This window comes from Danio rerio, chromosome 15, assembly GCF_052040795.2.
Source record: "Danio rerio strain M-AB ecotype USA chromosome 15, GRCz13ab, whole genome shotgun sequence".
NCBI lineage: Eukaryota > Metazoa > Chordata > Actinopteri > Cypriniformes > Danionidae > Danio > Danio rerio.
Genome location: NC_141035.1, coordinates 26,195,195 through 26,209,310, shown reverse-complemented (window position 1 = coordinate 26,209,310; position 14,116 = coordinate 26,195,195). Strand labels below are relative to the sequence as shown.

At 34.7% G+C, this 14,116-nt stretch overlaps 1 protein-coding gene across 4 annotated transcripts; it reads left to right on the top strand.

The window, feature by feature from the left end:
- Positions 1–19: 19 nt before the first annotated feature.
- hmbsb (hydroxymethylbilane synthase, b) lies at positions 20–11,855 on the top strand. 4 transcript variants are annotated; one of them, XR_015508388.1, is made up of 14 exons: positions 20–196; positions 777–830; positions 2,511–2,583; positions 2,730–2,779; positions 2,964–3,019; positions 3,181–3,258; positions 3,479–3,556; positions 5,208–5,321; positions 5,758–6,819; positions 6,932–6,970; positions 7,046–7,165; positions 8,477–8,530; positions 10,008–10,094; positions 10,190–11,855. XR_015508388.1 is itself a non-coding variant. In XM_087282507.1 (14 exons), exons 1-14 carry the CDS (start codon positions 661–663, stop codon positions 10,367–10,369), a joined length of 1,089 nt encoding a protein of 362 aa, XP_087138633.1. In that variant the 5' UTR covers positions 20–660; the 3' UTR covers positions 10,370–11,855.
- The last annotated feature ends 2,261 nt before the right edge of the window (positions 11,856–14,116 follow it).

Sequence of the window (14,116 nt, the reverse complement as noted above, 5' to 3'; positions counted from 1 at the left end):
AGAGCGTGACTTTTATTTTAAAATAAAATTCCGCACGTTAAGGAAGTCAAGAACCTGTAACATACGAGAATGACATTTGTTCCACTTTAATATTTTCATAATAATGAATGCGAAGCTACGGCAGTTTTAACAAGATTAGCACTAAATATCGCTAAATAATTTATCTTGAATAATGTCGGAAAAGACAAACCTCCAGGTATGTTCATTCATTCACCACTCAATGGTTTTAGAGAACTGAAACCTGGTTTGAAGTTAAATTTAACTCATATTATCTCTCCAAAGAAAAATAACTGCATTTATTTGACATATTTACTGTATTGTATGCTTTATTTATTTAACTAGCACTTAAAAACCTTACGGTGCTGGTCCTTTGGTGTGCACTTCTGAAATAATCGCTAAGCATATTTTAATATAGGTAACGTTATTGTAAGTGGAATACTTAATACGTTAAGATGTAATATGACATTTTTCTATATGAATTGTGTCATTTACTCCTCCCTTGTGTGTAACGGACACAGTGAATAGGCATTATTGTGTTATCTGCTGAAGGCAGGACACTGGGCGTTGTGCCTCCAGCATCAGATTGTCCTGCTTCGTCTTCAGTATACATTGCTTTCTCTTCCTGAAAGTATCTGAACTTTAGCTCAGTTCTCTACAGATATGGCAGATGGACCTTATAAATATGCCAGGGTCAGGATATTATGCAAAATAACATGTAACTTTCTATTATTTGTGTTGCTACAGATTTTTGTATAAAATATTCTCTTCTTTTACAGGACAGTGATGGAAGAGTCAGCAGGGTGATCCGTGTTGGCACCAGAAAAAGCCAGGTGAATTGATATATCTATGCTTATTGTGCATATTCTGTTGCCATATCATATTAATTTTAAAAGAACTGTAAGAAAGAAATGTGATTAATTCCATACCCCACTGTTGAATTATTTTTTTTATTAAAAAAGTCTCTTATGCTCACCAAGACAAAAAAAATATATGAATGATAATAAATAATAATATATTTTAATTAAAATAACAGTGAAACTATTAATATTATTAAAATAAATTACTTAAAATAAGCAAAGTCAGTTTTGATGTTTTAAAATGTAATTTAGTCATATGATAGAAAAGCTAATAAGTTTTCAGTTTTCACTGTTACATGATCTTTCCGAAATCATTAAAACCATTTTTAATGATGAATTATTGTGTGCATTAAAATTGATAATCTAACATAATATCTAACCAAACAAAGTCATCATGCTCATTTTATATGAAAATATGAAAATGAATAATTTTATCAATTTCTCAGTGAATATGGGTAATTTATATTGGTGAATTTGAACAAAACAGATTTATTAAACAGAAATGTTTATTAAAATAATATTTGAGAGCATCTTTAGAAATGGAAAGATGATACATTTAAATAAAAAAACACAAACTACAAAATTTCAACAAAACTGTTTATATTTTTTGTTTCTCTTGATTTTTGCTATTAAAATTTTTTTTTTAATATTTTATATATATTATATATATAAAATATGAATCAGTAAAACAAAATATGTATCAAATAAAATTTGAGTCTACTAGTTTTTGAAACATTATTGTAAGTTATTTTGTTAGATTAGCTCCAGATTTGGCTTCAAGACTGACTAAACTAATGTATATGCACAAATATAATGTTGTAAAGCATCCTATAGAACATTTTCATTTAAATGAGAGATGTGTGGGGGTGTACTTGTATATGCTGAGCACTGTATATATACAGTCGAAGTCAGAATTAATAGCCCCCCTGAATTATTAGCCTCCCTGTTTTAATTTTCCCTAATTTCTGTTTAATGCAGGGAAGATTTTTTCAACACATTTCTAAATATGGTAGTTTTAATAACTAATTTCGAATAACCATTTTATCTTATCTTTGCAATGATGACAGTAAATAATTTTTCACAAAAATATTTTTCAACACTTCTATACAGCTTAAAGTGACATTTAAAGGCTTAACCAGGTTAATTAGGTTAATTAGACAGGTTAGGGTAATTAGGCAACTTATTGTATAATGATGGTTTGTTCTGTAGACTATTGGGAAAAAATTAGCTTAAAGAAGCTAAAAATTTCGTCCTTAAAATTATTCTATCCAAAATAAAACAAATTAGGCTTTCTCCAGATGAAGAAATATTATCAAACAGTGTGAAAATGTCCTTGCTCTGTTGAACATCATTTGGAAAATTATATATTTTTTTTTCTTTTTTTTTTTTTTTTTTCCGAAATGAATAATTTGTTCTAAATATTATTTTTTCTCGTCATCACTCAGTGATGCAAGTGTTATACTCACAAATGAAGATGTGTGAGTTTGGGTGTGGCAGTGGTGGTGATGAGTGATGGGTGTGATAAGGGTTTTGTCTTTGTCAGGGTGGGTAAAACATTGTTTAGTTTTATTAAAGAAACTGACTCTTCTTCAGAAGAGCCTCATATTGGCTGAGAAATGGAAAATTATTGAAACTTTTTGTTTCTTTTCACAGCTGGCTCGGATCCAGACAGACAGTGTCGTGGAGAAGCTCAAGGAGTTATACCCTGATGTTCTTTTTGAAATTGGTAGGATATTATTCCTTAATATTCAAAACAATTGATGTTTATTTGTATTGAGTTTAGCATATATGATGGAAATGAATGTTCGCTTTCATATTCATTTTGCTTTTCACGTCATACAACTTCTTATTTTCTTTACATTTTTGTTTCAGTGGCCATGTCAACAACTGGAGATAAAATACTAGACACAGCTTTATCCAAAGTAAGTTTTAATCCACATAAAGAAATCAAATCATTTATTACACAATTAAAGAATTAATTTGAATTATATTATTATTTGAGCAAGAAAAATAGCAATTTATTCAAGATGTTAATTACATCTAATAAAAGAAGAGCTGTTCGTTTTTAAAACATATATTAATTATTGTTCAACTTCCGTGTTCCAGATCGGAGAAAAAAGCCTCTTCACAAAGGAACTGGAAAATGCTTTGGAAAAAAATGAGTGAGTTCACCAATCGTGACGTTTTAACATCAATAACATCCTCTGTGCAGGAAATACAGAGTAGTTCTTCAGTCTATAATGCATGTTTTAGAGGTTTGTACTGCAACACTGGTGCTGATGTTTCAGTATGAATAACGCTGTTGTAATATTTGTCTCTATAGAGTAGACCTGGTCGTGCACTCTTTGAAAGACTTGCCAACAGTTCTTCCGGGGGGCTTCACTATAGGAGCTGTGTTGAAGTAAGAAATCACAATCGTGTCTCTGTGTTCGCAAGTGTTCATTTGTTCCTCAACATCAGAAGACTCTTTTATCTTAAAAGGAGTTTACAAATGACATGTTACAGATCAAATTCAGCTTAAATGTTATTTGTATTGAAACGCTGATGTAAAACATATTGCACATTGCAAATCCTTGTAAATCTAAAGGCCAATTTGTGATTGATATTTCCTTTCTTCAAAGACGAGAAAACCCCCATGATGCTGTTGTGTTGCACCCCAAAAATAAAGGCAAACGTCTGGACTCTCTTTCCAACAAGAGGTAAAACCTTGAGACAGTTATTAGATACTTTTTGAAGTATGTAAATGAATATGAACTAAATTCATATTAACTGACAGTAGGGATACTTTAAATGTTACAAAAGATTTGTGTTTTTAAACTTTTTGTTCATCAAATAAATCCTTCAAAAATGTAAATCAGTTTTTACAGAAATATTAAGCAGCATAACAATTTTTTTAATTTATAATTAAACCTATTCAACGTATTGAATGATTTTTTATTGAGTCGTAAATTCAGATTTACCATTACTAGAATAAAATATGGACTAGTTATTTAAGATTGTAACAATATTTTACAACATTATTGTTTTTTGCAGTCTTATAAACAGCCTTTGTGAGGATAAGAGACTAATGCTTTAAAAAAATCATGTCAACCTCATATGATTTATTAGCGGTGCATACAGTGCTCAGCATGTATGAGTATACCCCCACAAATCTCTCATTTAAATGAATATTTTCTATAGGATGCTTTACAATATTATATTTGTGCACAGGCGCGTGCTGAGACCGTCCAAAGGGCATGTGCTGGATACATTTTTTGAAGAGTTGGGGGGTTGTTGCGCGCGTACTGAAGAGCGGTGTTGTCACGCGCGTTCTGATCAGCTGTGTTATCGCGCGCGTACTCAAGGGCGGATGTTGTCGTGCGCGTACTCAAGAGCGGTGTTGTCGCGCGCCTACTGAAGAGCGGGACCGAGGGTGTGCCGCATCGCGGGGGCACTTTGGATAATTTTGGAAGGGCACTTTCTATCCAAGACTGAAAAGGGCATGTGCACTATGTGTGCACGTGCCTGTTTGTGCATATACATTGGTTTAGTCAGCACTGAAGCCAAATCTGGAGCTCATCTAACAAAATAAATTACATAATGGTTGAAAAATTAATTATTAGCCTAAATTTATATTCATTCATTCATTTTCTTTTTGGCTTAGTCCCTTTATTAATCTGGGGTTGCCACAGATTTTACGCAACGGATGCCCTTCCAGCTGCAACCCATCCCTGGGAAACATCCATACACACTCATTCACACTCATACACTACTGTTAGCAGTTAGCAGTTAGCATACCTAATTCACCTATAGCACATGTTTTTGGACTTGTGGGGGAAACCGGAGCAGCCGGAGGAAACCCAAGCTAACGTGGAGAGAACATGCAAACTCCACACAGAAAAGCCAACTGACCTTGCTAGCAACCTTCTTGCTTTAAGGTGATTGTGCTACCCACTGTGCCACCGTGCTGCCTCCCAAATTTATGTTAAGGAAAAATATTAAATAAATTTCTCCAAAAAAATAAAATAAAATCATGAGAAACAAAAAAATATATACAATTTTGTTGAAATGTTGTAGTTTGTCTTTTTTTTGCAATATTTTGCATGAATTAAAATGTATTATCTTTTCATTTTAAAAGATGTACTGTGACTAAAATATTATTTTAATAAATATATATCTGTTTATTAAATCTGTTTTGTTCAAATGCATCAATTTATATAATCCATATTGACTGAGAAATGAATACAAACATTTTTTTCAAAATGGGGTGTACTCAATTATGCTGAGCACTGTATATTATTATTTTTTAAAGATATATTTACAGGATATGTGTTTTCTTGGAAAAATAAATAATGATTTTTATATTTGAAGCGTAATAGGCACCAGTTCTCTTCGCCGAGCTGCACAGCTGAAGAAAAGATTCCCTCACCTGGAATTTAAAGACATTGTATCTTTTACTGCAGTGCACAACAATTGTTTTTCAATGTATGTATACTTCAGATAATTAGTAGATTTTGCAGCAGGGCACCAGAATTAATATTATAAAGCAAAAACAAAAATGCAAAGTATCCAACTGGCCAAAAACCATTATATTACAACCATTAACCATTATTTCATTTTATTTTATTTGTTTTGATTTTTACCTTTTTCAATTATTATTTATGCATTTTATCTAAACACTAAAAACACTTCTCCCTTGCTGTGTAAACAACACAGAGTTATTCAAACTTAATAAATAATTTGGACTCCACTAAGTTTATGTAAAAAATATAATGACATTTGTAGTCAATTGTTTACATTATATCAAAATGCTGCTCTGTGGAGTTATTCGTTTAGCTAGCTAACAATTTTTAAGAAAAGTGATGGTTTTCCTGAGGTAAGTGGAACTTTACACTGATTGGCGGCACTATATCTTTACCAGACTCTGGCATACTCTCCCTCTGCTTTCACTCCACCCTGAAACCCCAGCTGGCCCTGTTTGGCCCAAGATATTCGGCAGGCTGAAAAAGGCCAGCTGCTGACCTCAAGAAAGTCCCACTTTGGCCTGGTCAGACCCGGAAGTGACAGTGGAAACACAACCCTTGCCCTGGCTCACCCTGGCACACTCGCTATAGGTGCAGTAGTGGAAACATAGCTATTGAGAGTACCGATTAAGAGTACTTTACACTGTCTCATGTGAGATTTTACTCTTTTTTTTATTTTATTTTATTATATGTTTTTTTTTTGTCCTGTTAATTTATTGTTACTGGTAGTTAAGAAAGAAAGATGATTAGCTGATGTTACCCTGCTTGATCTGCATTGCCAATAGTTATCTGCAGCTAATTTATACTTTATCTAAAGTATAAACACGCTTTGTGTCAGCCTTTTTAATTTCATAAATTTGTATTTATGGAGCCTTGGTGTTTCTGCCTTTGATTAACATTTAATTTGTACTTCATCTAAAACACCATATTAAATAGTTTAAAAATAGCACTCAAGTTTTTATGTTTGTGTTAAAATTGGCTACATTTTAAAAATGACTTGGCTTCATGTAAAAAAGAACAAAGCTGGAAAGAGCACAAATGTTTAGTGACATTCATGTATCAACAATATTTAGTATTGTTGTAAATAAAAATCAAACAAAATGCTGACAAATAGTGACAAAATAAATATTCAAATTGTGAGACTACCCCTAGAAACCACACAGCTGCCATGTTTTAATGTTGTGGCCCAGTAAAGGATTTCAGCCCTTCAAAAATAAATATTATATTCAATCAGAAATTGCTGTTTCTCCAAATATTTTAGAAACCAAAATTTTAGCTGTGTGTTGTCTGTGTTTTCAAGAGCACTTCATGTCTATTGTGAGATTCCACCTTAAGTCATGTTTCAGAGAGGAAATCTCAACACTCGTCTGAAGAAGCTGGATGAGAACAATGACTTTTCTGCCATCATATTAGCAGCTGCTGGCTTGAAGAGAATGGGCTGGGAGAACCGCATCAGCCAGGTGCCTTTGTCTTCCTTTTATAAACTTGTAATGTAAGAACTTGATGTCATCATTTCACTGATTAGCAGTTCTATAGCACATATTGAGGTCTGTTGTTATCATCTTGTTTAAGATTCTCGGGCCTGAAGACTGCATGTATGCTGTTGGACAGGTGAGTAACCTTTAGTGTTGTTGTTTAAATTCTCTAATAAATAACGTTTAAACTTACACACTGCTTTTGTTGAAGGGTGCTCTGGCAGTCGAGGTCAGGGCTCGAGACCTGGACATCCTGGAGATGGTGTCAGTTTTGAATGATTCAGACACTGCGTTGAGCTGCATTGCAGAAAGAGCGTTTCTCAAACACCTGGTGGGTTTTCTTGATGTACTAGAAAACCCTTCACATTGTTTTTTTTGTTCTAATAACTAATGGGTTATATGCACAGCACGTGTTTTTAGCCATCAATTAACTTCTAATGAAAGCCTTAAGTGACTAGTCTCAATTTTATAAGGTTCCTTTTCCAGCTTTGATAATGTAATTGAATTCAAATATAATCAATTAAATAGACTTAAGCATTTAGTTACTTGTTCTAGTGCAGTGTTTCTCAACCACGTTCCTGTGGGACCACCAGCACTGCATGTTTTGGATGTCTCCATTGTCTGTCACACCCGTTACAGGTCTTTCAGTCTCTGCTAATGAGCTGATGATCTGAATCAGGTGTGTTTGGTTAAGGAGACATGGAAAATGTGCAGAGGTGGTGGTCCTTCATGAACGTGGTTGAGAAACACTTTTCTAGCATAAAACAAAATGAAAAGCCATTTAAACTCAAGCGCCGTCAGGAGGAGCAGACAAGCACAGAAACTCCATTGAAAATTCTGTGGTAAAATAAATTTCCATATTTTAAAGGCATGGCGGGGAAGAATGGAATTTATGGCTGCTTGTCTAGTCTAAGACAACTTTATATCATATACCAATGAGGCAGAGAAGACTTATAAAGTAACCATAACGTAAACGTGGCGTGACAAGTTTACCGGAAGCATTTAAGCTGGCTTACTAAAAATGAAAAGTCCCTTGCATATACCTCATTCATTAATAGTTATAGTTGTATGTATATGTGTATGTATATTGTATTGTTTAAAAACTGGGAGTCACTGAGATTTTAAAATATATATTTTATATACATTCAAAAGATAATTTTCTAATTTAGCACATTTTAAAATGTTATTTATTTTTATGATGGTGAAGGCGAGTTTTTAGCTATCAGTGTCACGTGATTCTTTAGGAATCAATCTAATATGCTAATTTGGTGCTCTGATTTGGTTCTACAATCAACGTTAAAAACTTTTTTTTTTCAAAACTGTGATAAGTTTTCGATGAAGGTAAAGTAAATACAAATACTTAAATATTATGCATGTTTTTACAGATATTTTGTACACTTTAATGCATGCTTAATGAATAAACGTATTTGTTTTTCAAACTTTAATGAACAACAATGTAAATAATTCATAATTCATTTTATTTAAAAAAATACTTAATACTTTTTACTTGGTTAAATCACCTCAATAAATAGAAACTTTTGTAGAAAATGATGTCAAAACCATGTAAAACCAACATACAGTAAATACAAGATATATGTATATATTATAAAAAAATATTTAAAAAACTGATTTTCTTTAATAGGAAGGGGGATGCAGTGTTCCAGTCGCTGTTCACTCTGAAGTGAAGAATTCACAGGTATTGAGAAACATCATGCTGCATTTACTTTACTACTCAATTAAAAAAAAAGAGTGCATTGACCAAAAAAAAAAAGTTTATTTGTCAACAATTTCTTTAACAATCATGTCAGAAGTTAAAATATTATGATTCATCAATTCCACAAATTGTTTCACACATGAATTGACCACTGTAACCTTTGTGATCTTGCATATGGTTGTCAAAACAATCTTATGATGCATGCACATGTAACTCTTAGGAGAACCCCTCTGTGAAGTCTACAGCAACACATCCTAGTTCAGTGAAGTTCAAATCATTCTATGTGTGAGAATGAAACTATCTGTCACAGTCTAAGTGCAGTGGTTTTTTAATTTAGCATGGCCACCATTTAGAATTAAAGAATTATTGCCAAACACGTAACAAGCCAGAAGCCTACAGTATTAATCACTGCAATTAAGAACTATTCACAGACCCTTAAAGGGAAAGTTTAAGACTTTCAAAACTGTCAATTCTGTCATCTTTTATTTACCATTTACTTCACACCTGATAGCCTGTTTGAGTCTTTTTTGATGGAAACCAGTAACATTGATGTTTTTCATCCTATAGAAGTCAGTGTTTACAGGTTGCCAACACTTTTTTTTCAAAATGTTGGTGTTCAACAGAGAAAAACAACTCTTAAAGTTTGGGAACCACTTAAGGACAAGTAAATTTTCATTTTTGGGAGAACTATCCTTTTAACTATTTACATGCTTGAAGAGATAATTCACGAAAAAAAATATTTTCTCACCCTTGTTTCAAACTTTAATGAGTTTCTTTTTTCTATTTCACACAAAAGATGCTTTTTTTGAAGAAAGCTGGAAACCTGTAACCATTGACCTCCATGGTGTTTGTTTTTTTCCTACCATGGAAGTCAATGGTTACAGTTTTTTTTTTATTTCTTCAGAATATCTGCTTTAGTGTTGAACAGAAAAAGGAAACTCATTAATGTTTGGAAACACTTAAGGGGGACTAAATAACTATCCCTTTAAATCCAGTTGAATGGTAATAGGTATTTGACTGGGGCAGCACGGTGGCACAATGGGAAGCACTCTTGCCTCACAGCAAGAAGGTCACTGGTTCGAGCCTCGGCTGGGTCAGTTGGCATTTATGTGTGGAGTTTGCATGTTCTCCCTGTGTTTGCATGGGTTTCCATCAGGTGCTCCAGTTCCCCCCACAAGTCTAAAAACATGCTCTATAGGTGAATTGAGTTAGCAAAATTGTCAGTGTATGTGTGTGAATGAAAGTGTATGGGTGTTTCCCAGTGATGGGTTGCAGCTGGAAGGGCATCTGCTGCGTAAAACATATGCTGGATAAGTTGGTGGTTCATTCCACTGTGGCGACCCCAGATTAATAAAGGGACTCAGCCGAAAAGAAAATGAATGAATGAATGAATGAATGAATGAATGAATGATGAATGAATGAATGGTATTTGACTGACCCATCTGTGTTTGTTTTCTAGCTCTACTTGACTGGAGCGGTGTACAGTCTTGATGGCTCAGACAGTCTGAAGGAGACCATGCAGACCAGCTTCAACCCTGACACACAGGTTGTTAATCAACTAGAATATAGGTATCTTTTCAGCATTGTAAATTCTCAGGTTTGTTTGTTTGACCTAAGTATCCGTAATCTCATGTTTTCCAGGCTGAGGAGCAGGAGAAGGTTGATGAGAAGGTCCAGCGTTTGGGAATCACTGCATTAAAAGTGCCAGAGGCAGCTCAGGATGCCGCAATGAAGTTAGGCGTGGACCTCGGAAATCTGCTGCTCAGCAAAGGAGCCAAAGAGATACTGACTGTAGCCAGACAGCTCAATGACGCGCGATAGGTAGCCTACTATACATAAAAGACCATATGTGTGGCTGGAGACACACCAGCCTATACAGAAGTATTTTTATAAACGAAGATTAATGTGCCATAGATGGCGTATTTAAGATATTAGTTTACAACTTTGCCTTGTATTAGTTTATTTACAGTTAACTTATTCATGTCATTGTTTACTTGCTTGTGTCATTCCAAACCCACTAGAGTTTTGTTCATCTTCACTCAAATGAAGATATTTGTTATAAAAATTTTATATTTATGTCATTAACTAAAAGTCTATTCATCCAAAACTGTTCATTTGTTCATCTTAAAAAGTAATTATGTCTCATCAGAAGTGTTGGATTAAACCGCTTAATTCATATGGATTTACTTTTGAATCTCTTGACTAACGGTTTGAAGCGTTTAGGTTTTGGGTGAATAGACTTTCAATAGAGTGACAGGATTTCTTGGTTTGAGAATGAACAATTTTCTTACAGATTTTGGAACCTCATAAGTGTGAGTAAAAGATGACTGCCTTTTCAGTTCAGGCCAAACAAACCCTTTCAACAGGATTGCATGTATGATCATAATAACAATGCAAAACTAATGAAGAATAACACAGGGACTGGGATACATGAAAATCATCTGCATTACATAGAGCTAATGTCCTGTTAGCTCTTATATGAAGCCATGAACACACAATCATGCCTTTTAATATGGTGTGTGTTGTACATAAACACATGCTTACACATTTGAAACTTGAATTATTCTGGGATCTACATTTCCTGAGGCTGCTTGAGATTTCATATGCCGTTTATCTTCCCTGTGGTTATATATACTTGTAAAGATGTAAAGCAGAATGACCTGTGTAAACCACTACAGAAGTTTTGTGTAGATTGGGTCGGCTGTTTTATGCGCAGATAAAAATTGTAATGAATTAGATTTAATTGAAATGTTTTCATTTCAGACATTTACCATTCTATGTTATGCCTTTGTTACATATCACTAATAGTCGAATCATCAGTGTGATTGTGAAGAGTCTAACATCAGTGCCTATAAATTTAAAATATTGCCTCAGCAAATCTGCCTTATGAGCTCTGATGGAGTTTATATGCATCGGCTTATCTTTCTCATTCGTTCCATTTAAAGTAATCAAGGCATTTTTAATTATTTATGTGTTATTATGCTGGAGAACCTCTTGAATGAGGAATTATGATAAAGCTAAGCCAGTATTCATTTCTTGTGATATTCTGGACCATTTTTTTAATGTGATTTAGAGTCATAGTTGAACTAATTCAATATGAGCATATGCAAGATTTTAAGGATGTTCTGAAATGGATACATTTAGTATTTACATTTTAGTGTAGTATTATTGATAGCATTGAAATAGCTTGAAATGGGCCGCTGACATTTACATGAGATGGTACAGTTTGTACAAATTCAGAGCAGATTTGTTTGCTTTAACTGACTGTACTTGCCTGTCCTAAATAAATCAAGCTATGTAAATGCAATTTTATGGGGTGTTTGTTATTTGCTTCAAGAACTGCTTTTTAATAAAAGCTCATTTGATAATTTTTTTTTACTATTATTATTGTTTCGTCCATTAAATGATAAGAACAAAAACTCCACTGAAATTCACATTCTAACTGTTGAAAGGTATAATTCCTGAAAACACATCTAGTTAAAGGGATGAGTTACCTTCATGAGTTTCTTTCTTCTGCTGAACACAAAAGAAGATATGTTAAAGATGAAAACCTGTGACCACTGACTTCCATGGTATTTGTTTTTTATGGAAATCAAGGTAACAGGTTTTTAAATTCAAAATATCTTCCTTTGTGTTCATCAGAAGAAAGAATCTCATGAAGGTTTGGAACAACTTGATGGTGAGTCAATTTTCATTTTTAGGTAAAAACTTCTTGAAAAAAGTGTATTTTTATTGTTATTTTTTAAATGGCTGCAATTAAATACAATTAAAATTAATTGTTAAAAATGTGACATTAACTGTCAGGAATTAATTTGATCATCATTCCTCATTTTATATATATTACACCCTCATAAATCTTTGGTGGCCCCAGGTGGGGGTTGGGAACTATAGGGTATATGCAGAAGTATGCTAAATGACTTTTAATTTGTCAGTAACCTGGCTTAAGCACTTCCGGTGAACTGTATGCTGTTACAAAATCGGCCCATTTAAGGTCTGTTTTCTTTAAAAATTGGCGATGTCCACTGGCTGAGTGATACCTGATGTAAAGTGGGTGTCAGATTGTATGAGAAGCACTGCATTAAATTACATTTGTCCCCACCATGTCTTTAAAATATGAACATTTAGTGAAGTTTAGTTTTAAACTAATTTCGAGAGGAGCATGTGCTCATGATTTACCCAGCTGGTCCACATTAACTAATTATGATCCTCCAATCGAAGGATCCCAAATCACTATATATATATCCTCAATTCCTTTCTACAACTATCTTCGTCTGGAAGAAACCCCCCTCCTCCCCTTCTTCCTCCTTTATCCAGAATGGGCGGCACGGTGGCCCAGTGACTAGCACTGTTGCCTCACAGCAAGAATACCAATGGTGTTGGGTCCTCGCTGAGCCATCTGGTATTTCTGTGTGGAGTTTGCATGTTCTCCCCGTGTCCGCGTGGGTTTCCCCCGGGTTCCCCGGTTTCCTCCCACCATCCAAATGTGCTCTATATTATAGATAAAACAAGCCTAAACCTTTTTTATATTGTCTTACTCTCAGGAAGTTCGCCTTGGCCTCAGCAGCGGGAGAGTTTGAGATAGACCTGAGCTCAATCTCCACTCGCCCTGCAAAAGGGGGGGAGCCCTGGGCTCGAGGATCCCTTGAGCTCAGGGCTCTCTCCCGGGACAGCATGCCAAACAAGCTATGTATAAATCATGAGCTAAGTGTGAACTCTTGAATTTTACCTCAGTATATTATTCAATGGAACTTCTGCGCACACCTGCTGATTCTGACGGCTGCGTGCGAGTAATCAGCTTTTTGTCTCGTTTTACGCAACTAAATGAATGCCAAAGTCTATTTAACTGATTGTTTTTTAATTGCATTATAACACTGTTGCTGTAAAAGGAACCTTATACAATGCAAAAAGTCACCTTAACCGTTTACTGGAGGTTTATCAGTATGGGAAAAACACTAGCTCTGCATACTGAGTATGATTGAGTTGATTCTGTTGTCAAATTTAGGTAAGCCTGTGTGAAATGTAGCCTCAGTTCACTCCTCTTATCTGTTAGGAATACCACTGGGGCAGACCTCTGTTGTAATGATGAGTGGTTACTGTTGCTTTTCTATCAGCATATACTGGTCTTTCTCTGGCATCCATGCCCTGCTAAAAAATCCAGCTTAAACCAGCCTAGGATGGTTGGCTTGTTTTAACTCATCGACCAGCCTGGTTTTATAGGGGTTTTGGCCATTTCCAGGCTGGTTTCCAGCCATTTTCATCCTAGTCTTAGGCCAAGACTTTTAGCTGGTCAGGCTGGAAAATAATCAGCTAAAACCAACTTGACCAGCCTGGTTTAAGCTGGACATAGCTGGTTTTGGCTGGGCTCCCAGCCTGGCTAGGCTGGTCAAGCTTGTTTTAGCTGGTCATCTCCCAGATTTGTGTGTGAAAATTCTAGTAGTAGATGTGCAGTTCTACTCAGAGCAGCCTCTTGGGCACACACACACACACACAAAATATGTCAAATTACTTACTTATTTTGTCACTTAAATCTTTCTACCCCTTTCAGCTGGTCAAATTCAGCTAGTCACT

Excerpts from the sequence above, each read along its gene's own strand:
- hmbsb (XM_087282507.1), top strand. The coding sequence starts at position 661 with ATGGCAGATGGACCTTATAAATATGCCAGG. Across the intron at positions 3,020-3,180 it reads AATGCTTTGGAAAAAAATGA|AGTAGACCTGGTCGTGCACT; the intron begins GTGAGTTCACCA and ends TTGTCTCTATAG. Across the intron at positions 6,971-7,045 it reads GCATGTATGCTGTTGGACAG|GGTGCTCTGGCAGTCGAGGT; the intron begins GTGAGTAACCTT and ends CTTTTGTTGAAG.